This window comes from Mastacembelus armatus, chromosome 15 (genome assembly GCF_900324485.2).
Source record: "Mastacembelus armatus chromosome 15, fMasArm1.2, whole genome shotgun sequence".
NCBI classification, from domain to species: domain Eukaryota; kingdom Metazoa; phylum Chordata; class Actinopteri; order Synbranchiformes; family Mastacembelidae; genus Mastacembelus; species Mastacembelus armatus.
The window spans coordinates 22526754-22550377 of NC_046647.1; the positions used below are offsets into that span (position 1 = coordinate 22526754).

General features: G+C 45.2%; 1 protein-coding gene across 1 annotated transcript in view; it reads right to left on the minus strand.

Moving 5' to 3' along the window:
- Window positions 1-213: 213 nt before the first annotated feature.
- The window catches only part of slc30a6 (solute carrier family 30 member 6), a 38699-nt gene continuing 15288 nt past the window's right edge, over window positions 214-23624 (minus strand). Inside the window, exons 5-15 of the mRNA XM_026309411.1 lie at window positions 20510-20552; window positions 20124-20189; window positions 19607-19687; window positions 16984-17019; window positions 15585-15679; window positions 11103-11151; window positions 6890-7009; window positions 5398-5500; window positions 5267-5314; window positions 4355-4423; window positions 214-1957 (exon numbers count right to left, since the gene is read on the minus strand). Coding sequence (XP_026165196.1) covers window positions 1325-1957; window positions 4355-4423; window positions 5267-5314; window positions 5398-5500; window positions 6890-7009; window positions 11103-11151; window positions 15585-15679; window positions 16984-17019; window positions 19607-19687; window positions 20124-20189; window positions 20510-20552 — 1343 coding nt within the window. The 3' untranslated portion in view covers window positions 214-1324. The remainder of the gene's footprint in view (window positions 1958-4354; window positions 4424-5266; window positions 5315-5397; window positions 5501-6889; window positions 7010-11102; window positions 11152-15584; window positions 15680-16983; window positions 17020-19606; window positions 19688-20123; window positions 20190-20509; window positions 20553-23624) is intronic.

The following is a 23624-nucleotide window of genomic DNA, read 5'->3' on the forward strand; positions in this document are numbered from 1 at the left end:
CACTAGCTCAGGCTGGAAAAATGAAAAGTTACAGTGAAGTAAATGTCAATTTCTGACGGGGTGAAATAAAATTTTTAAACTTTAAACTCACAAGTTTGAGTCATGTTCTTGCTCTTGAAATCTAAAATAAAATTACTTTTACAGGGAAACATCCAAATCAGCAGATTAACATGTTAAACTCTGCAGCCCCTTAAAAACGAAGAATCACTACGATCAGGAATCAGGATGTATTTTGGTTTTTCAGAGTACAAGCCCATGTTACAGGTGATTTCATTGAGCAGAGGAATCCTGCAGGTGTTGGCTGAGGTAAAACAGAAAAACAAACAAGGAGAAAAACCTTTTTTTAAATCCACAGATCTGCCTTTGCAAATAAACAAAAACAAGAGTTTGTCTCGTTATGCTGAGTGTGTTTCTTCAGGTCCAGATTCAAGTCATCTAACTCTTCTCCAAATCATTTCTCATTTCATCTAAAAAGAAACTGCCAATGTTTATCATCACGTGTTGTTCACGCTCAGCTGCAGTTCTGCAAACACAACCAAAGTGTAAATGCAATTTTACCCCAAAATTAAATTTTAATCAAAAGAAAAAGTTGAAATGTGTTTTTTAAAACATGAGTTGGTATGAAGCCACAGCAGGAGCAAACCAAAGACAATTCTCATGTTTTGTTTAAAAATAAAATATTTCATGTCTGAATCGGGTCATAAAACATTTTATGTGAGAATTAAACAGAACTTTTAAACCAAAGCCTCTCCTCCATTTTAACACATACTGAGTTATATGAGCATTGAAATGACACAAACGCCGTCGGCGTCACCGTGACCTGTGACCTATGACCTCTTCCCCACTGGTCACTGTGATGTTGGTCATCGAGGAGCTTGTGTCCTTTAAATGTCTCAGTGTAAAATGTGAAACAGATTTGATTCACTTTTCAGACTTCCTGTTTCTGGGAATGTTGTTCAGCCATTTCCTTTCATTCTGCCAAATAATCAAAAACGTTAGAATAAATACGGTCGAGCAGGACGCTCCTCTTCGACCGTTGGAGCTCAGACGCTGCCGCATGTTGCTTCCCACGATCCTGTTAAAAAAGAAACAGACCCAAACAAATCCAACAGTCAACGTCCTGGTCCCTAAATAAATACCTCAGCATGCTGGTCCCTGGTATTCCACAGTCAGACACTCAGACTACAGGGTTTCACAGCACCGCCTTAGGGACTCTGCTCTCTTATTTAAAGTGATGTCACACAGGCTAAACGCTGCAGAGTTCACCTCAGCTTTTCCTTCACGTGTGTGGAAGGTGCAGAGGCAGAGGTCCCGCTGAGTGCGGTCAGGGTCGGTACTGTCTGTACTGCGACTGTGAGGCCGGAGGGAAGCCGGTTCCAAACTGGGGCGGTGCCGGTGACCCTCCAAAGGCAGTTCTGTAACTCTGAGAGGATGACGCCCCGCTGCCGCTCACACCAAGTCCAAACCCGGCCCCCAGTCCCTGCACACCAAGACCCAGCCCGCCACTGGGCCGTGCCAGGCCCTGACCCAGCATCCCACTGTAAGGAGGGGCTCCATAGGCGAGTCCCATGCCTCCATAGGGCCTGTGTCCATGGTGTCCCGGAGCGGGGAGCACCATCGGCTGCACGTTCCTCCCTGGTGTGTTGAAGGCGAACTCTGGAGGAGGGCTGGAAGGTTTGGAGGGCGTGGAGGTCAGCGGGTCCAGCTCTGCTCCTGAGGACAACAGCAGAGGAGGCAGAGAGGAGGAGGAGGAGGAGAGGCCAGCGTAGCCTTCAGCAGCACCCAGAGGGGGAGCTGGGGAGGAGGAGAGCCCCCCGGTGAGGAGGGGTCTTGTCCAGTCGTCCTTAAAGATCTGGACCGTCAGCGTGGAGACGAGCGGCAGCAACCGGTTGGTGACGTGAGCCAGAACCAGCTGCTCGTTGGCATCACGGCGGATACGAACATGAGCAGAGCCGGCCTGAAACAGAGAGGGGGCAGAGAGGAGCATGGGGGGTGGGGGAGGAGAAGAGGGGGAGAGGGGAGGGAAGATCAGGATGAGGTGGCATCATGTAAAGTTGTAAAATGTGGTTTAACATTTAGATACTTCCAAAGTAAGTCAGAAATGACGATGACAGGAAGTCTTCCTGCTGCATGGTTGCTCATACAAATAATTATTTTGTACTAAACTGTTTAAAAAAAAAAAAAAAAAACGTTTAAGGACATTTTAAGTTTCCCGCCCTCATGGACACACACACACACACACACACACACACACACACACACACACACACACACACACACACACACACACACACACACACACACACACACACACACACACACGCCTACACAAAGCGAGTCCCCCGTGGGGCAGAAGTGCAGTCAGAGGGTCAAATCAGTTTGGACAGCTGCTCTGTTCGCAGCAGACCAACAACCAACAGTTGTGTAACTGCAGCAACATCAGGGGCAAAAACAATAGGAGCATCAATGGCATAAATAACAACAACAATAAAAGCAGCATCAGTGCTGAGGTAAACAGGGGAGAGTGCTCCACCTGGAGGCAGCAGGAGGAAGTGCACACACACACACACACACACCACACACACACACACACACACACGCTACAAAGAAGAAGTACTAAAGACATCAGTGAGACATGAGGATTAATCAGCATTAACATGACATATTTGTCCCTGCCTGTCCAGCAGTAAATGTCTCCCTCACAGAAATATTGAGACCATAAAACCTACTTCTCTGCAAAAATACCTACAATCATATTTGACAACAGGTGCACACACACTCACACGTCAGTCAGACAAAATGCAGTTATGTGACTGACTGATTATGAGACCTGCTTTAAATTTGCATTTCTAATGAAGACGGTTCTCCCCAGGACTCTCTGCTACCTACAGCCCTTCTGTTGTTATTCCAGCTTCTCTACCCTGTGTTGGCAAAGTCCGCTCCGTCAATGAGCCCCCCCCTGCCACCTGGCCAAGGTCAGAAGAAGCCAGTAGTGGTTTCCAACAGCAGCCATGGAGGAGTCTCTGCAGCTCAAAGTGGGAACCAGTGGCTGCCAGAGCCAAGAGGCGGCGTTCTTTAGCCCAGAGAGAGTGGGACAAAGAAAGACCAACAACCAGGGTTAACATGGGTTTGGCTTTTTCACATGGAGAGTGTTCAAAGCAGCCAAAGGACTCACATTGGATCCACATGGGGCCATCTTCATTCTGGATGTGTTGGCATCTAAAGCTAACCTGTTGGTTTTGGTAGCATTAGCCACCTAGCATGGTCCTGATTGGACCTTTGGATCGAGTGGATCTGATGTGGATTTGGGAGGAATTGGAGCTTTGGGTAACGTTAATGCTTTGGGTAACATTAGCAGGAACCAGAGCGTCTACTGGACTGACACATTTACTCCTTAGTCAGCTAACGCTAGCTTTGGACTGGACACTTTGTCCCAACCAGGCATCTGTAGAGGGAAGGAGGGGCTGATGGCGAGAGTTTGTTTGGACTCATTAGAAATAAGGCAGAGCAGCTTTAACTGCCTCGACAACATCATCATCAGAAACATGTCAGGAAACAGTCACGGCTGTTTCAGTCACGTATCATCTCTGTGCAATAATTGCTGGTGTGAAAGCAGAAAACACTGTTTTCTTTGCTCTTCATCAATAATCTGTGTCCCTGTGTTTCTGCAAAGACACAGCCAGATGTTGGTGTATTTGTGTGTTTCCCAGGACCTTAGCTGCCCCCCCCACCCACAGCCAGCTGGGCTTGTTTGCTGCTGCTACGACAATGAGCAACAATGACGACAAGACAACACAAACAGCAGCAAACAGTGTTCCCTCTAAAAACTGGAGAGAGGGAGGGAACATCTCCGCATGAATGACTTGTTCCTTCTTTTCGTATGGGTGAACAAATCCATGCAGATTGTTGCTCCAAACCGACAAATGACTGAGAGCGATGAACGAGAGGAAGGAGGGAGGGGAGACACAAACACAGACAAACTAACTATTGGGAGAGAAGGATGGGGGGGGGGCGCAGTAATGACTGAGAGGAGGATGACAGATGTTAAGATGGAGGGAAATCAGCATTTAAGGTGTAAACGAACCTGAGCACTGAGGCTGAATGTGCACATATGTCTGAGGTCCACATAGGGCTCAGGTAAACTGTTCTTGGTTTTACCTCATTTAAGTCATTGCAAATTTGTTATGCTCCAGCATTATTTTTTTATTTCTGTAGCCTTGTTTGGTGTAATGTTTGTTCTGTGCTCACAGGACGGTGCTAGAAATGACCTGACACACACCCTCCATCACTAGAAGCTGCATCTAATTATCTGACCTGAATATTTCATCTACAAATACGCAACATGAAAACGTACCAGAGATCCAAAGCCCACGGTCCAGAAGTGCTCGTTGCGAACCTCCAGGACGCCGTCCAGAGTCGAAACCTGTTCGGACACAAACAATAATGAGTAATTAAACCAAACCTTGTACTTTCTCCTGCACCACCTTTATCTGATAACTTTAGTTCCTTTTCAGAATACGGAAAGTACTTCAAATTAGAAGTATATAAGGTAGTTAACATCAGCTATCCAGCAGTATATAAAGTACTTCAAAGTATATAAGGTAGTTAACATCAGCTACCCAGCAGTATATAAAGTACTTCAAAGTATATAAGGTAGTTAACATCAGCTACCCAGCGGTATATAAAGTACTTCAAAGTATATAAGGTAGTTAACATCAGCTACCCAGCGGTATATAAAGTACTTCAAAGTATATAAGGTAGTTAACATCAGCTACCCAGCAGTATATAAAGTACTTCAAAGTATATAAGGTAGTTAACATCAGCTACCCAGCAGTATATAAAGTACTTCAAAGTATATAAGGTAGTTAACATCAGCTACCCAGCGGTATATAAAGTACTTCAAAGTATATAAGGTAGTTAACATCAGCTACCCAGCGGTATATAAAGTACTTCAAAGTATATAAGGTAGTTAACATCAGCTACCCAGCAGTATATAAAGTACTTCAAAGTATATAAGGTAGTTAACATCAGCTACCCAGCGGTATATAAAGTACTTCAAAGTATATAAGGTAGTTAACGTCAGCTACCCAGCGGTATATAAAGTACTTCAAAGTATATAAGGTAGTTAACATCAGCTACCCAGCAGTATATAAAGTACTTCAAAGTATATAAGGTAGTTAACGTCAGCTACCCAGCAGTATATAAAGTACTTCAAAGTATATAAGGTAGTTAACGTCAGCTCTAATTTTCATGGAGACCGACTTACCTCCCTGAGCAGTTTGTCCAGCTGGCCGATGATGTGGGACGGTGTGGTCTGTGGACGACAGAAACAGTTAACAGGTAAATATGACAAACAGCAGCACCTGACGTGGGACAGTGAAAACAGGCCGGTGTTACCTGCAGCAGCACTTTGCCGCTGTACACACTCATGGGATACATGGTGCCGAAGGTCATGAGGGCGATGGCGACGGCCGACGCTGTGTCCACCGCGTTATAGTTACTGAACACAGAGACACAACATTTAATAACAGGCACTGATCAGCTATAACTGGAGGAATGAAAACAAAGAACAGTGAAAAATATTATTGAACAGCAATAAAATGCAGCCGCACAGAGAAAAGTCTGGATCTGAAAGAACTGACCAGGTTTTCTGGTAGTTTCTTCCTGTTGTCCATTGTCTCCAAAAACAACTATGTAATTTTTAAAGTACTGCATAGAGCAAGTGAATATACAGTACGCATTTACGCAATACCTCGTTTGCCTAACTGTGTAGTACGTGTTTCTAACTGTCGCCTGGTGAGACGAAGTACTCGTACAGAAGCTGGAGCAGTGAGATGGTTGTGCAGCTCGGACTTTGCTCCATAAGCCAACGTTTCCCTTCAGAGCTTAAAACACAAAGCAGGTCACGTCGTATATAAATCTGCCGGGGCACCTGGGAATACCACCCAATCTGTGTTTGCAAAAGGACAAATACAACATGTTCTTACAAAACTCAGCACATCCTTCAGTCCTGTGTGCAGAGGGGAAAGTCTGACCCAGGGTGAATATCCCACTGAGACGTCGCAGATAAACACACTGAGGGACTGATAAACAAAATCCAAATGGAAAATGTCAAACAGAACAATGTGCCGATGATTCTGTGCTTCAGTCTCTCACTGTTTGCCCGGACACATTACTGCCTCCAGCTGATTTGACTCTAGCAGGGAAATACTGTGGACTCTATAGACGATTTTCCTCCTGCCTGTTGGTTAAAAAACTGACGCAAAACAAAAACACGCTGTGAAGAAGCCACACCCACATGTGCTGAAAGCTCCAGAACTGCTGCTAAATGGAGCTTGTGATGAGACTGTGCTGTTTCCAGACTAATCCTCAGCTTTCAGGAAATAAGGGACAAAAAAAAATCCTAAAACAGTTCAGAGCTGAGGATCTGACCTGATAGTTGGACTCTTTCGTTTCAGAAGTGACTTCAGGAAATTTTGGCACGTCGGCCTCTCGTGTGTTTAAAGCTTTTATTAGCTATTTCAAACCACAAAGAATCTGTCTGTTGTCCACATGATCACTGAGTTATTTAGTTGTATTTCATAACTGGAGCTGGTGGAATATTGTACATGTCAGACAGAACAGACTCTCAGTCACTGCCCTTGTCTTTTTCCCTTTTCGTATCGACAGGAGAACGTCGTGACACGTCTGCATAGTTAAAAACACCTGAGCACCACTTTCTGTCCTGTGTCGGCATCAGGACTGGTTTTAAGGTCAGATGAAAATCAGGACGGTCTAAAGCCCCGAGAGGGAATTTCCTGCGTCCAAACAGTCCGAGTGTGTTGGAGGAACTGATGCTGGTGCTGGTGTGTTCGGGGATTTGGAAACACAGAGAGAGATTAGTCCTTACTTGATTTCTATGAGCATGTAGGTGATGCAGAGGGACAGAGCTCCTGCCATGTTGATCAGGACAAACGGGTTCATGCGAGGCAGCAGCACAGCACTGAGGCCTGGAACGACGCCACACAAACTGTACGCACACAAACAAACACAAACACAAACTGGATTAGTGCACATGATCACCTCCAGACTTTCCTGCCAAAGCGACAACAGTGTCAGTACAGAGACATGTCTGATGTCTGACTGCAACATATAAAGACATAAAGGTTTATTTCTACATATTTATCATAAACAAATGAAACAAACATGGTCAGAGATCAGACCTCAGCGGTAAAATGTAGCTGCCTGCTAAAATACTTTGATTGATTTTAATATGTTCAAGAGGAGCAGGGTGTTAACAGATCAATAAACAAAGAAACACCTTAATAACTATTGTTAAATTACTTTTAAACTAGTGTAAACCCTGATATTTGACAAAAATATTTTGAACTTTAAACGAAAAATAAAAAACACACTGTTTATATATATATATATATATATATATTAGAGGTGTTTGTTTCCAATATTCAGTCAACTCTTATTGATTTAAATGAAGTGGACAAAACCCTAAAAACACGTCTCAGACACAGCAGCAGCTGATTAACAAACCTAACACTACTGCGTTGATGAAGGAGGATTTCCTGCAGGACTGGTTTCATTAGACTGCTAACAAGGAAATTTGGGTCCAAGCGACTTTAAACTAAAACAAAAAACTCAAGTTTCCACTTTCCCATGAAGACAAAAGCCTTTTAGCATTTAAGACCCATGACCGAGTAGCTTTGATTCAGCAGTGAGTTTGCCGTCAGACCCTGCACCGACATAACATGAATCAAAACAAGGGTGATCCCATCAGCTCCGGTCGAAGTCCACCAAAGTCCATTACGACGGTATGATCTCGTTAAAGGCCTAATCCGAAGCCAAACACAAAACACGGGGATTCATCACTTAGAGAGGAGGAGGAGGAAACTGTTGCTGTCGTCCTGTGTGTACAGTTTGACCCACACATACGTTGAGGTACGCTAACACTAACACAGAATATTTCTCCACTTCACCTGGTAAAGAACAACAGTCGATTTCATAATAATTAATCTAAAGACTATTTCTCCAGTTGATCCTCACACCCTGCACAGACTCATTAGTTTTAATGATGAACATTTGTAAAGTTATGACGAGATCAGCACACATTTCAACTGTCAGCACAGGTGGAGGTGTGGATTTAAAATGAGTGAGTGTCTGTGTGAGAGGGAATGAAAGTTTATCCCCAGCTAACACTTTGCTGAGCCCTCACTAGAAAACATCCCATTATCCTGTTTTAATTATCAGATCTGAACCAGAGGCTCGTTAGGCTGCAGAGACAGACTGTGGTCGTGATCCTGCAGCGGCTGCTCAGACTGTGACGTTCCTGGGATACATGAGCACAAATCGTGATTCACTGCTGGACGCTGAGTGTTCACGCTCTGTTTGGAGTCCTAAATCTGAGCAATGAGTCACAACCTTTGAGCCACTCGGGTCCCCTCGACAGATTTAGGAGACTTTTTTTCTTTCCTTGCACAAGTTTTGATTCATTTAAAACCCAGAGACAAAGAGAAAAACATGCATAGATGCTTAAGTTTAAGATTTAGTGAAGGATGGATGAAGCCAACAACACTCAGTCAAGCGCCGTGGTAAAGTCAAACAGCCAAACCTGAGTGTGTCTCACTGAGGACGAGAAAAGTTATGATGCACCAGAAGCAAGAAAGACAGAGAGGACACAGAGCTCGACACAGAGCGGTCCCATAATCCCTGTTGATGCATTGATATAATTTGACATGTGACCTTGTGTTGTGTGTGTGTGTGTGTTAATCCAGACACGGTGCAGACGGATTAAAGCAGAAACAAACAAACTTGATACTGAACAACACAAACTGTCCCTGAACACAATGACTCCATATGTATGGATGACAGCAAAAAATGTTCTATATGCCAAGGAATGACCTTGAGGGCTTTTGGAAATAAGCTCCCAAGATGAATAAGCCAAAAAATCCTACAACACCCAGGATGCATTGCGCCCGGTGCATCCAAATGCCCGTTCATTGTAGTTCAGTTCAATGCCAACTTGGGGAGAGACGAGCTGTAATGGACAAGCTTTGGATTTTCTGGTGATCACTGAGGAAGGTTTCAGTCCTCATGGTGTCCAGGTTGGTGTTTTTTCCAAAGAGCTCTGCTCACAGGTCACGCAGAGGAAAGGTCACGGATCACAAACACACAGGAGGCTGGATGGAAGTAGGTGAAGTCTGCCTTTAGGAAACAGTGATTCCTGAAATGAGCCTTCATCAGCTGTGTTCACATGGAGTCATAACTAATAATGGGAATAAAACAGCATCATGTGACCCCCTACATGGAAACAGACTGACTCAACCAGATGTTTGAAAAAGACGAATGAAGCCGGAATCCACAGAACTATTGATTAAACACGTCACAGCAGCTGGATCCACTTTAAACACACATCCGATTAGATCAGTGTCCATGTGAACAGCTAATTAATTAACGTTCATTTCTGAATCTGGTTCCGTCCTAATAAGCAGCGTTTGATCTTTTTGTGTTAAACTGTGGATCAGGACCAGGATTTGAAAGTGAGTCAAATCTGCAAAATTTTACTTTCTCTGTCTCACTCCACACCACATGTTATTGTTCAAAATATCTTTTTCCTTTTTCCCAACTGCCAGCTCACACACACACACACAAGAATCAGACTGGTGATCCCAACAGAGCAGCAGGGTTTATATAACCCAGTTGGCCTCGAGACCGTGCTGAGGTTAAGTGGGGACAGGCCATTATAACACAGGCAGTAACACACACAGCAACACAATCACACACTGACAGGCCCACAGCCAATAAACACACACATAGGCAGACGGGATCCTGCACATACATGTACACACACACACACACACACACACACACACACACACACACACACACACACACACACACACACACACACACACACACACACACACACACACACACACACACAGAGAGTGGAAATGGGGCTGGGATGTCCTGTTTATTTCTGGCCTCTCAGCCAATCACAGCTCAGCTCTGCTGCACAACTCTCCAGGCTGTTGCCCCAAGTAACCTGCACCAACTGAGCTGCCAACTGTGTGTGTGTGTGTGTGTGTGTGTGTGTGTGTGTGTATATACACTGAACGCTTCAGACGTGGGAACACACAGCGGGATATAATATTCATCACAGCAGTCGACAGTGAGCATCAGGGCGGTGTGGATGATTTAATGATCTAATTGAATTTAATGATTTCTTCTGTTAAGACCAGAAATCTGTTCCACTTCACTATTAAAGCAGAGGAAATGGAGGAAATATAATGCACTATAATCATTGCATGCTGTGCGACACGGCTTATTGAGCATCATTGTGTCTTATTGGTCACTAACTTTCAATGCTGATCTTTAACCAACCAATAATGAGGCAGCAAATCAGGGGACAGTTTAATGACCTTCCTCTGTGCAGGCAACACATGTGAAGCATCACATCAACATCTGAACACAAAGTTTACAGCTGTCCGTTCTTCTCGTTATTAACTAAGCTGCAGATTTTTTTAATTGATTGATTGAATTATTGTTTGGTGAAAGGCCAGAAACTAATTTTGTTGTGTTTATTTAGAAGAACCGTAAATAAAATAAGCTGCCTGAGACAACGAGACTTTAAACTCAGCTAAACAGGAAGTGGATACACACACAGAGAGACATCGGTCAGCTGTTGATAAAGTGCACTTTCACCCTGATATCAGGGCTGCAGTTACAGTGACCTGTGACCTCTGACCCTCGAGGGCAATGTGGGCGTGGATGTCTGTGTGGTGGGTGTGTTCTGTTTTCACTGTACTCTTCAACAAGAAAACTGATCTGGCAGCTGTTTCTTAGAAGCTCAGTCTATGGGTCCTGACACTGACTGACGATGACCTCTGACCTCTGAGGAAGGCCATATGTGCACACACACCTGGACAGAGTAAACTGAAACACAGAGGATGGGCAGCTTTACCGCTGTCAGGGGTGTGTGTGCGTGTGTGTGTGTTGAGTCAGGGTAAGCAGATACTTCCTGATCCTGTGCCTGAGATCTGCTGATGAGGCCGAGACACAGGCAGAAAGAAGAACAGAGACAGCTGACAGACTGATGTTGGCGTTTTTACCTTCGGCTCAGGTCGGCCACATGTTCCTGTAGCCAACTGCTGCTGGCCGCTGGAGAGAGACAGGAAGACGTGATGTTAACGTCCCACTTCTTTCACAGTTTATTACAATAATAAAGACCCTAAACCTGTCACAAAATACTGCAACACTGTAATTTATTATTCCCCACTGTATTTTTAAATAGTTTTAACTTCATTATTAAGTTTAATATTAGTGAACTGCATCACGTCGTCTTCTACACCCAAACCATCCTCAGTTTGATTCAGTTACTCATGAACGCTCGGACCTGAAAGCCTGGAATATAAAATGATGAAGTGCTGCAGTGATCAATGATATATTCCATTATCCAGTTAATTATTGAGCCTATGAAACATCAGAAAAACAATCAATTTCCCAGACATCTTCAAATTACTCATTTCATCCAACCAACAATCTAAAAGTAACAGCAACAGAATATTAAAGAGAAATGGAAGAAATGACAGTTAACATGAACTATTATATATAATATAAGTATTAAAATGGACTAAACTGATAAACTAATACACTGATAAAAGGAGTGTGGGCTTGTTCAGAATATATTTTTTATGTTCCCTCAGAAAAAAGAAAAAAAAACACATCCTTATGTAAGTATAAGCTTTCTATAGTTGGTTCAGATGGAGACATGAACTAAAAACATCTTTCTGGTTCAATGTTGCATAAAATATGAAGAAGCACAGCTGTTTCATTTCACAGCTGACTCCATCAACTCTGTCCTTTAGATATAAGGAGCTGGAGCTGCATCCTCACATCAAACAATCCCAAACTTCAGATCCTGATCACGAGACGCCAGAAATAACACGCACTTTTCCTCCGATCTGTCACTGGACAACAGAGGAAGAGCAGGGAGCAGGCACCCTCTCCGTCGGGATGAGGGTTAAAAATAGTCTGGGGGGCCGGGGCTGGGGTAGGGGGGTAGGTGAAGGATGGGGAAGGATCGCCCACTCGTCTTTAAAAAAAGATAAGCGCTCCTGCTCTGCTGCGCCGACCCACCTTTAATGTTTGACGACACAGCGAGGCCCAAAGGCTCAGCGTTGGGTCAAAGGCCCTTCACATCGGATCCTGCTCAGACCTGTGTGTGTGTGTGTGTGTGTGTGTGCGTGCGGAAGGGGGGGGGGGGGTTGTGTTTGTTTTGCTAGCAGGGTGAGTCAGTCTAAACAAACATTTTAATGGAGTGACTTATTTATGATCCGTGTGTACGAGGAGGACGTACACTGTTGTGAGTGTGTGTTGGTACGCCTCTGTGCCCGCCTGGCCCCTGGCACACCACATTACCACTGTCTGGAACATGGTTGCATAATGCACTTTTAGTCTCGCTCCGTCGGAGAGAGGAAGAGTGTATGTGTGTTTGAAAGTGTGTAATGAGCGAGAGATAGTGTGTGTTTCGGTAAAGTGCCTGCGAGTGTATGTGTGTGGAGTTTCATCCCCCTCCCATCCCAAAATGTCAGATGTTAAGTGATGTTGAGACTGTTCTGAATGCAAGAGCAGACAGCTGACAACACACACACTCTGACCTCTTTCACACAGAGTGAGTCAGAGAGGACACGAGAGGAGGAAGGAAACAAGGTAGGAGAGGAGAGGAGAAGAGGGAGGAAACAAGGTAGGAGAGGAGAGGAGAGGAGAGGAGAGAGGAAATAAGGTAGGAGAGGAAATGAGAGGGGAGGAGGAAACAAGGTAGGAGAGGAGAGGAGAGGGGAGGGAGGAAACAAGGTAGGAGAGGAGAGGAGAAGAGGGAGGAAACAAGGTAGGAGAGGAGAGGAGACGAGGGAGGAAACAAGGTAGGAGAGGAGAGGAGACGAGGGGAGGAAACAAGGTAGGAGAGGAGAGGAGACGAGGGAGGAAACAAGGTAGAGAGAGAGAGAGAGAGAGGAACAAGGTAGGAGAGAGAGGAGAGGAGACGAGGGAGAACAAGTGAGAGGAGGGAGAAGAGGGAGGAAACAAGGTAGGGAGAGGAGAGGAAGAGGGAGGAAACAAGGTAGGAGAGGAGAGGAGAACGAGGGAGAAAACAGGAAGAGGAGAAGAAGAGGGAGAAAGCAAGTAGGAAAGAGAGATAGAGAGAGGAGAGAGAGAGAGGAAGGAGAGGAGAGGGGAAATAAGGTAGGAGAGGAAATGAGAGGGGAGGAGGAAACAAGGTAGGAGAGGAAATGAGAGGGGAGGAGGAAACAAGGTAGGGGAGGAGAGGAGGAAGAGGGAGGAAACAAGGTAGGGAGAGGAGAGGAGAAGAGTAGGAAACAAGGTAGGAGAGGAGAGGAGAAAGGGAGGAAACAAGGTAGGAGAGGAGAGGAGAGAGGAGGAAACAAGGTAGGAGAGGAGGGAGAAGAGAGGGGAAACAAGGTAGGAGAGAGGGAGAAGGACTGAGAGGAGAGGAGAGGAGAGGAGAGAGGAAATAAGGTAGGAGAGGAAGAAAGAGGGAGGAGGAAACAGCAGTCGGGGGAAGGTAGAGAGGAGAGGAGCGGAGGAACACAGGTCGGAGGGGGGAGGCGACCGTCCCTGTGTTCGACTGTGAGTCGTCGTGTGTGAATTTGTATACTCCCTGTAACGACCCATCGCCGTTCAGCAACCACAGCAGCATATTATTGTATTTTTCTATATCTTCATATTTCGTTATCTATAATCTATTACTGACCAGGTCCCTCTCCTGCTGCTTTTCTCTCAGCGTTTCCCTTTTTCCTCCTCGTTCCCTCCCCAGCTCCAGTCTGACCTACAGAACCCCGTGTTTCCATCCTGATGTGTGTGTGCACATCTGTTTCGACGTGCACGTTTCTATTTAACCGTGCACACAGGTACAGATGAGTGCACGTCTGCCCCTCAGTGTGTGTGTGTTCCAGTCTGTCTGTATTAGCAGCACACTGAGCCTCAGTGAGGTTAATATGTCCCAGGGTGAACACTGGCCTCACCTGCCCTTCCCACCTGCATCTGTGTGTGTGTGTGTGTGTGTGTGTGTGTGTGTGTGACCAACGACTTGTCTCTCCACTGTTTTACGAGTAGTGTGTTTCTGTGGTTGTGATACAGTGTGGGTCTTGGGCTGGTCTTTATCTGTGGTGTGTTTAAGTGTTTACATATTTGAACGTGTGTGTGTGTGTGTGTTTGGCCTGGGGACAGTTCCAGAAAAAGAGGACACAGACAGTAAGTCTGTCTCTGTTTATACCTGGTACTAACATCTGATCTGTATCTGTACATATTATTGGATAATAACTTCCAATCTCTGCATTTACACCTGGTATGAAGACGCATTGTTGTTATTCTGATCCTGTCCGTGCTGTGATTGGACCTCAATCCTCAGTCGGTCAGTCAGGACAGTTCCAGTTAGGAGTGGCAGCAGCCGTGGGCAGGTCACCTTGTGTGTGCACTGATAAATGTGCTGTTTGCAGGTCACATGTGCCAGGTATGGACTGCTCACTGTTACAGATGCTGCTGTTACTTTCTGATGTTTGTATTTCTTTTTTGCTTCCATCTTCAAATTAAAGATGGAAGCAAAAATTCTCAATATTCTGCTTCATCTTTCTCAAATGTGTGAGTTTGCCTGCTTTATATGACTGTTGGCTCAACATAACCAGCTCAAACATCCATCCACCAGGGATCAGCTGGAGCCTATCCCAGCTCTCTCTGGGTGAAAGGCAGGGGTCCACCCTGGACAGGTCCCCAGTCCATCACAGGGCCACATAGAGACAAACAACCTCACACACTCACACTCACTCCTATGGGCAATTTAGAGTCACCAATCAACCTGACATACATGTTTTTGGACTGTGGGAGGAAACCAGAGTACCTGGAGAAAACCCACACAAGCACAGGGAGAACATGCAGACTCCACACAGAAAGGCCCCTGATGGGTTTCAAACCAGGAACCTTCTTGCTGTGAGGCAACAGTGCTAACCACTAATCCACCGTGCTGCCCATCCAGCTCAAACAATCATCAGTTAATTGATAAAACTGTTGCTTTCAACCCAAACAGGGACATAAGAGGATGTGCTGCATTATAACATGTTTGTTTTAGATCCGTCTCATGTTGTATGTAAACTTGCCCCTTTGTGTTCTACAAAAAAAAAAAAAAAAACCTAAAAAATAATCTTCTGAAAATCTTTTGAAAGACATATTGTCATTTTTTCATAACATACATACAACTGTGTCTGGGTTTAGATCTCACTGAATTGTCCAATTAGGAAGGGACTAACCTCTGACCCCACTGCTTTTATTTATGATTTATCTACTGACAAAACAGTGAGCAAGCATTTGATTTTACTCCACTAATCCCCCAAATTTAACAAAAGCCAAATTGTCCCTGTTCCCCAGCAGGGGTGTGTGTGGGGGGGATTACCAAACACCCATCATCCAGAGGAGAAACCCAAAAGACACAAAAATCCCTAAATCCACGCTGCCTTTTTCTAGCAGCAGCACAGACATCAGGTGATCAGCTGGTTGTGTCCGAACAGACCGGGTGACTGTACCTTCTGAGACGTAGACGAACGGTTTGTTCCTGACGGACAGCAGAGTCAACAGGTTGAAGAACAGAGCGACGAACGTCCCGACCAACAGCCGACCACTGCAGAGAGACAAAGTGCATTATGGGACGGGCCCAGAGGACTGAATTTCTCGTTCTATTCTCCACTGTGTATGTATAAGTTGTTTCAAAGATGTGTGTGTGAAACATGCACACATGGAGTCAAATATCTGCGTGGTACAGGTGTAGAACTGCTGATGCAAGACTTGACATTTTTGTGCATAAAAGAGTTTCAGGAAACTAAACTGCATTATTTAAATGAACATAACAGAATAACACACTCACACTCACACTCACACACACACACACACACACACACACACACACACACACAGCTGTACTCTTCAATACACTAATCACACAGGACAATCCCTTTAAGAGCCTGAAAATTGGTCCAAACATTCAGCAGGAGGCGAAGGGCTGCCTGACAGTGAGCTCCCCCACCCTCAGCGAACAGATTAAAGAGAGAGACGATATGTGTGTGTCTGCACCTCTTCCCAGCAGACACCTGTCCCTCCGGTTAGCGGCCGTCTCTACCGGCCGTCCAATCACATCCATTCACAGAAGACAGAAAGAAGGGGGGAGGTGGGGATGGAAAGGGTGAGAAACGTGGGGGGGGGGGGGGGGGACGGTAATCCCGTCACAGGAGACAGGTTTAAGTCTCGCTGTGTTTTAGGTTATAAAAGCCGCCACTAATCTGTTTTATAATGGAGAGATGATGGAGGAGAGAATGAGAGGAGGGAATAAACAAACTGCAGAGCAAAAGAGTGACAGAGGTGATTCAACTCATAATCACAACCGATAGAGACGATGGATAAAACTAAAGAATCCTCTGGAGGTTTTCAGATAGATCCATCACATCGTCACAGGCCCTGAAAAGCCGGAAGACACGACTGATACCGGAGTTGGTAAACAAAACCTGTTTCTGTATCAGTGGGATCAGTGACTCCTCCATTATGAAACTAAAGCTCGGGCCCTGATGTAGATGTTCATTAGTGACAGGGCTGCTGTAAGAAGGTTTTCAACTGATGATGTTCAGCACAGGCTGCACGTGCTTCATGAACTCTGCTGGTGTGAACACACAGACACACACACACACACACACACACACACAGTCAGTGTCACATTAATGAACACGTTGCCGTCAGTCAGTCATCCTGTGTCTTTGTCTGTCGGATCCAAATGTTCGTGATGTTCTGTTCCGACAACAGCTGGCACAGTGTGTTTTTACAGCAGGAGACACAGGAGAACATCACACTGTCTGTTTATCTGAGAATGTGAAGGGGGAGCTGTGCATGTGTATGTGTGTGTGTGTGTGTGTGTGTGTGTGTAGGGGTAACACTTACGTATGGACCTCAGGCTGCTCCATGAAGCGCTCCACACTAACAAAACAGAAACAAACACAGTCAACAACACTGGCCAGGTGGGACCACTCTGACTGTGTGTGTGTGTGTGTGTGTGTGTGTGTGTGTGTGTGTGTGTGTGTGAGAGTGAGAGAGAGAGAGAACTAAATACAACGATTGAGCAAATGAAAATAAAAAAAAAAAAACAGGAAAGTAATTAACACACAACTTCTCATCAACACTACACACATGCATGAAAAAAGAAAAATGGCAGACACATAAACTCTCATCTGTCTCCTCCCTCTGTGCTGCTGCCCTACTGAGCCACACATGACATGCCGTGTACTGTACACGCCAACTCTGTGTGTGTGCGTGAGAAAGAGAGAAATGCTCACTTTTCACTCCAAGGTGTCTGCAGGATTCATCGCATAAAACATGGAGGAACAGCAGCAGGAAAAAGTCCTGAAATTATTTTCTGCATGAATCAGCATCTCATTTCTCTCAGAGTCTCCAATCAATCATCCCTAATACTGTCATGATCGGCATTTGGATCATCAATTAACAGAGAAAAAGACTCAGTGACAAATATAAATATCTGCTGGTTTTCTTAGTCATCTACTAAACTGCATAAAACAAGTCACTGAAAAACCTTAAGACCAAATGACTCATAAGCAAAATACCTGGACGATTAATTGATCATGAAAACAATCATTAGTGGAGCCTCAAATCATAGAACCTTTCAAAATAAGGCTCCATGAGAGTGTGTGTGTGTGTGTGTGTGTGTGTGTAGTGTGTCATGTTGTCACGTTATAGATCGTACAGCCCCTGAAAATAAAGTGATTTACATGGTGAGAACCAGCAACTTCCAACGAGGAAGGATGAGTTCCCAAAATATGGGCTGGAAAGCAGGTTTCAGTTCCCACAATATAAGGAACATAAACAAACAAACACACACAGAGGTACACACACACAAACAAACAAACAAACAAACACACACACACACACACACACACACACACACATTAGCAGGTAACGTGCCAATGGCTTGACCTGCATGTGTGTGTTGCTATTCTGGAAATTCCTCCCTCCCTTCCCTCAAACCTGACCGCAAGACAACCCCACACAGGGCATCTAAAGGTGTGTGTCAGATCCAGCCTCAGCCTGACAAACTTCAGTAGTTCACACCATACACACACACACACACCTTGCCTTTAAGAATAAATCCAACACTATCCCTTTAAAGCACCACTGTGCTGTCAGATACTGAGACACAAAGTTGTCAACAGATTTTAACACACATGCAGACAAAGACACACACACTCGCACACACACACAAGCCTCATGGTCAAAAAGTGTTGTTACTTGTGCTTGCAAACATTTTTATGTCTTAAGTTCCTGCATCTAAACAGGTGTCATTTATCGCACAAACCAGATTTGCCAATGGAACGTTAGAACATGAGGAACTGGTCAGGACGCTGCTCATCAAACATCTGGGGTCCCCTCAGTTTCCAGCTGTTCTAAAATGTGGAGTTTCCTGAAGCAGAAACCAACATGTGCAGGTGAAAACTCTCCAGGTCTCAGTCAATGTGATGTGAATGTTGGATCCTCCAGCAGCCTCACACCCTGTGGATGAGTCTAATATTGTTGGCACAGACAGCACCTGTTGGTGCAGCACCCATAGGTGTCTTTCCCTCTTCACCTGGACAGTCTGCAGACTGAGCTGCTGTTCCATCGTTTGAAGCCGAGCGTCTTGTTCTTTCCTTCCACAGCCTCATTATCCTGACTCTGTTCATTGGAACAGCCAGGCCCAGTCCTGGTTCCTGCTGGGCTGGATGGTCCAAATCATGGACCCCAGTCTTTATACACACACAGTTTGTTGGAAGGACTCAGCCAAAGCTGGGACACCTGGAGGAAACTGTTTGCATCCATTTCCAAGGCTCCATTTCCTTCTGCTGCTGCAGGAAAGATGGAAGGAAGCATCACTGCATCTCTGACATTTCACTTCACTTCCTGCTTTGGACCAGTTCAGCTTCAGCCCTGGACCTGAGCTGAAACATGAGGGGACCCCAAACTGTTGACCACAGGGTAAAGTGAGAATTATGGGAAAATGTTTCATCTCTCTCTGATGAAACATCAGAACAGAGGATTATTTGCATCCCAGCACAATACACACAGTGAGATGAAGGCTGCTGAATAACCTGAACTTTCATTGTGGCATGAAGTGCAGGCAGAAGTCACTAAAACGTCCTGGGATCCAATTACTGCATTTTCTAAATTGTTTAGTGAGAAAGCAGAGAAACATGCGCCCTGTGTGGAGCAAAGCAACACAGTGGAAAAATAAGACAAAAGACGGAAACAACTGGAAATGTTTTGTCTGTTGCTTTGGAAATATGAATTGTGCTCTTGTGCTGAGTCACACTATGAAAATAATTGAAATTTTAATTGAGGGAGACAGATTGAGTGACACCAAGGGAGAGAACAAAACGGACACGAAGATGCAGACCTGGGATATTACTGTGGCTCTTAATGATGGCAACAAGAACGTCACTACACACGTTTGTTCTTCGTCGTTTCCTTTTCGCGTGAGGACGTTTTGTGACTGTGTGCGTTATGTGCACATACACACCTCTCCTTCAGGATGAACAAGGCTCCCAGCTGCACCAGAACAGTGGAGGTAAAAACGGCCAAAACCTCCAGCCTTTCAAACCTGGAGACAGAGAGACAGCGTCACCGTCTATGACATCTTGTGTTAGTTTTTCTTTAAGGGGGAAATGTGCAAACTTTTTGTTTTGTTAATGCATGAGCTGCAACAATTAGTTGGTTAATCACTGACAACTGTGATATTTGAATAACTGTTCTAGTGAATTTTCTCAAGCAAATAATTGAGGATTTGATGCTCTTCTTTGTTGCATGACAGTAAACTGGGAATTTATAGACAAAAAAATCTGCAGGAAATTAGAAAAGGCATTTTTTACCATTTACAACAGAGCTTATCTCCAGCTCAGCAGAATTTCCCAGGATGCCGTGTGAGTCACGGCAGCCCGACAATCCGCAATACATCTACATATTTTTTCACATCATTAAATTTGTCGCCTCTCTCAGTGAGAATCTTTATGTGGTGCACAACGTGTAACAGAACTCACCCGAATGAGTACACCTGACTGGGTTTCTTCATGGTCACCCAGGAACTGATGAGACAGGTGATCAAACTGCAGGCCAGCGGGAGGGGAAGGACGCAAGGTGAGAGCAGGGACGGAGAAGTGATTGATGGAAGGATGGAAGACAGAGAAGGACACAAAAAGAAGTCAGACAGGACAGGGCCCCATAAGAAGAGAGACAAGTGGTAGACGAGTGAAACAGAAACAACACAGGTCGACTGAAGTTCACTCCCTGGTTCATTTTTAGTCATTAAAATACCTGTTTGTGCCGTCACAACTAACGGTCGTATCCTCATCATTATTGAAAACATTCAGGACTTTTCTCATCTATTCTGGGAACAAGGACCCAGGTGATGTTAGAACAGACTCACCTGAACAGGTCGAAGATGGTGAGGTACATGTAGGCAGTTAAGGCTGAAACGACAAAACATAATTCAGTCACATCACTGTAAAGGAACTGTAGTCCTGTAGTCGTAGCACAGTCACCACATTTTCTTTACATACACACGTTTAAAGCACAAACATAATTAATTTGCTTTACGACATTTCTATGAACGGAGGTCGGCACATTTAGTCACACAACGTATTAGAAGCATCAGTTCAACAGCGACTGCCAACAAGCAGCTTCTTCTCAGGCATGTCCTGGACTAGAAGCAGCTAGAAACCGTCTGTGGTGTGAAGATGGTCGGCAAAGTCTGCTTTGGTTACTCTTTGTATATCTGCACTATAGGTCTTCCACTGTTCTATTCCGAATGGCCAACACAGACTACCGCCCCCTGCTGCTGTGGAGAGGTATTTCTTCTCACCAGGTGCAGAACGTACGAGCTGGTTGGCCGTCAGCTGGAGTCTGAATATCGACGCTCAGTCATAGTCAAATCTGTACATGCAGCCCAAAACCTGCAAACAGGGGCAGTTAGCAGATAATTCCTCACTAACACCTGAGACAGTTTACCAAACTGAAATGATATAAGGGTTGAAAGACAAGAGGTAATGCCTGGGGACAGCATTTAGTGTTGGTGTGGAGTCACAGTGTGATTCTGTAAAGACTCCGGTGTGAACCACTTGCTGTCCTTGTGCCTTCACTGTAAATCTGCTTCTACAACACCAAACTGTTTATTTGGGTGAGTCACCTGGGCAGAACCTGGTCACCAGGTGAGCTCAAGAGTTAGTTGGTAGGTTAATTAGTTAGTCAGCCGAGCAGCCAATAAAGTCCGTCAACCAGCCACCTGCAGTCTCCAACTGCCCCCACTTGCCGACCTGTCTGTCAGTCAGTCCATCTGTCTGTCTAACTGTCTGTCTGTCTTAATGCCCAACCAGCTTTCTGTAATCAGGCTCTGCTGTGGGGGATGAGGGGAGAGGATTAGAGCGGCTTTGTGCTGAGAGGAACATTTTGTTTCCCCATCAGTGGCGTCCATGTTGGCCAACCTGACGCCGTGTAATCCTGACAGAGAGGCCTGCGGCAAAGACCCAGAGCAACAGACGAGCAGAGAGAGACCGGTAGGACTGACGGTGACTGACGGACTGACAACCAGGGAGGGAGAAAAAGAGGCTAAGAGCAAGACGGACGGATGGACTGAGAGGTAGAGGCAGATCGACGGGCAGAGGGAGAGAGGCGAGAAGGCAGATAGACACGGTGACGGACGTGGAGACAGACAGGTAGACAGACGGAAAGTGAATAAGTGAGAAAGTGAGAGACAATCGCTACCACTGGTGAAAGGGTGAGAGAAAGCGAGGAGGACACTGCCTCACACAGCAGAAACAAAGCAATCAGTTTCCCAACAAAAACAGTGCTGGGGCTTCAAGTTCAACAAAGGTGGTACCAAAAAGCACCAGGGACCAGACAGCTTTCACAACTTCTGCCTGATGGAAAACCCTGAGTCAAGCTGGTACCACACAGTGGACAAGGCATGTGTCAATCCCACAATGCAATGCTCTTATGACAAACCATAAGATGACTGTTCAGCTGTGACCAGTAAGTGTGTGAAATCAGCAAATAACACACACGCACGCATCATTTGAACTAATTCTAAACTCTGTTTTCATGCATGTCCCTCTAATGGTCCAGGAAATGCTCCCACGTCCTTCAGCTTCTTATTCTAATCATGGAACAATGTCCAGGAGAAGCTGGAACAGTGGACGGAGACAACTGGACCGTTTTAGCAGCTGCACTTCTTTATAACGTCTACTTTTCTTTGCTCTGTCCAGTTTTATTTTGATATGTAGCCGCTGGTCTACCCAAGAATCAATGCGGCTTGATGTCATCTTGTTGTGTTGAATTAAAAGCAGCAGATGATAAAAGCAATAATAACACAAACGCTGACATCACAGTGACCCTGAAACAGGCCGGACCAGATCAATACCTGGGCTGAAATATCCCCTCGCTGTGCTCGGATAGACTTACACACACACACACACACACACACACACACACACAACACTACCTAACCTCAACCTCACCAAACAAAGACAGACACAGATACAGATACAGATACAGACACACACACACACACACACACACACACACACACACACACACACACACACACACAGAACCTGGTTCAATTTCTTTATAAATCTCCTGCTTACAAACACTGACACCCAGAGGACGTGAGGATCTGATACCAGAGCTACAAACAGAGCAGACGGGACATTATTCATCTGCAACACAGGAGAACATGATCCACGTCAAACTCAACTACACACAAATGTACACAAACACAAAGACACGTACAAAGAGAAGACAAACACACACATATCAACACACACACACACACACACACACACACACACACAGTGAGGCCTCATAGGACCTGAAGTCAATACTGAGAACAGAATGAAAGACTTGAATCCCTGTTTGTTTTCTGAAATGATCAATAGAGAGGAGAGGAGAGGAGGTAAGAGGAGAGGAGAGGAGGTAAAAGGAGAGGAGAGGAGAGGGGAGGAGAGAGGAGGTAAGAGGAGAGGAGAGGAGAAGAGAGGAGGTAAGAGGAGAGGAGAGGAGGTAAGAGGAGAGGAGATAAGAGGAGAGGAGGTAAGAAGAGAGGAGAGGAGAAGAGAGGAGGTAAGAAGAGAGGAGAGGAGAAGAGAGGAGGTGAGAGGAGAGGAGAGGAGAGGAGGTAAGAGGAGAGGAGAGGAGAAGAGAGGAGGTAAGAGGAGAGGAGGTAAGAGGAGAGGAGAGGAGGTAAGAGGAGAGGAGAGGAGAGGAGAGGAGAAGAGAGGAGGTAAGAGGAGAGGAGAGGAGGTAAAAGGAGAGGAGAGGAGGTAAGAGGAGAAGAGAGGAGAAGAGAAGAGAGGAGGTAGGAGGAGAAGAGAGGGGAGGAGAAGACAGTATGAGGAGAGAGGAGGAGACAAAAGAGGAAATAAAGTTTTCCAAACACTTGCCCTGTTTTCTTAGTTTATGACAGTTTGTAGCTTCCTTTGCTGTTGTCATTTGCATTAAAACAAATAAAGGCAGGAAAATGTAAAGTAGGACAGAAAAGAAAAGAA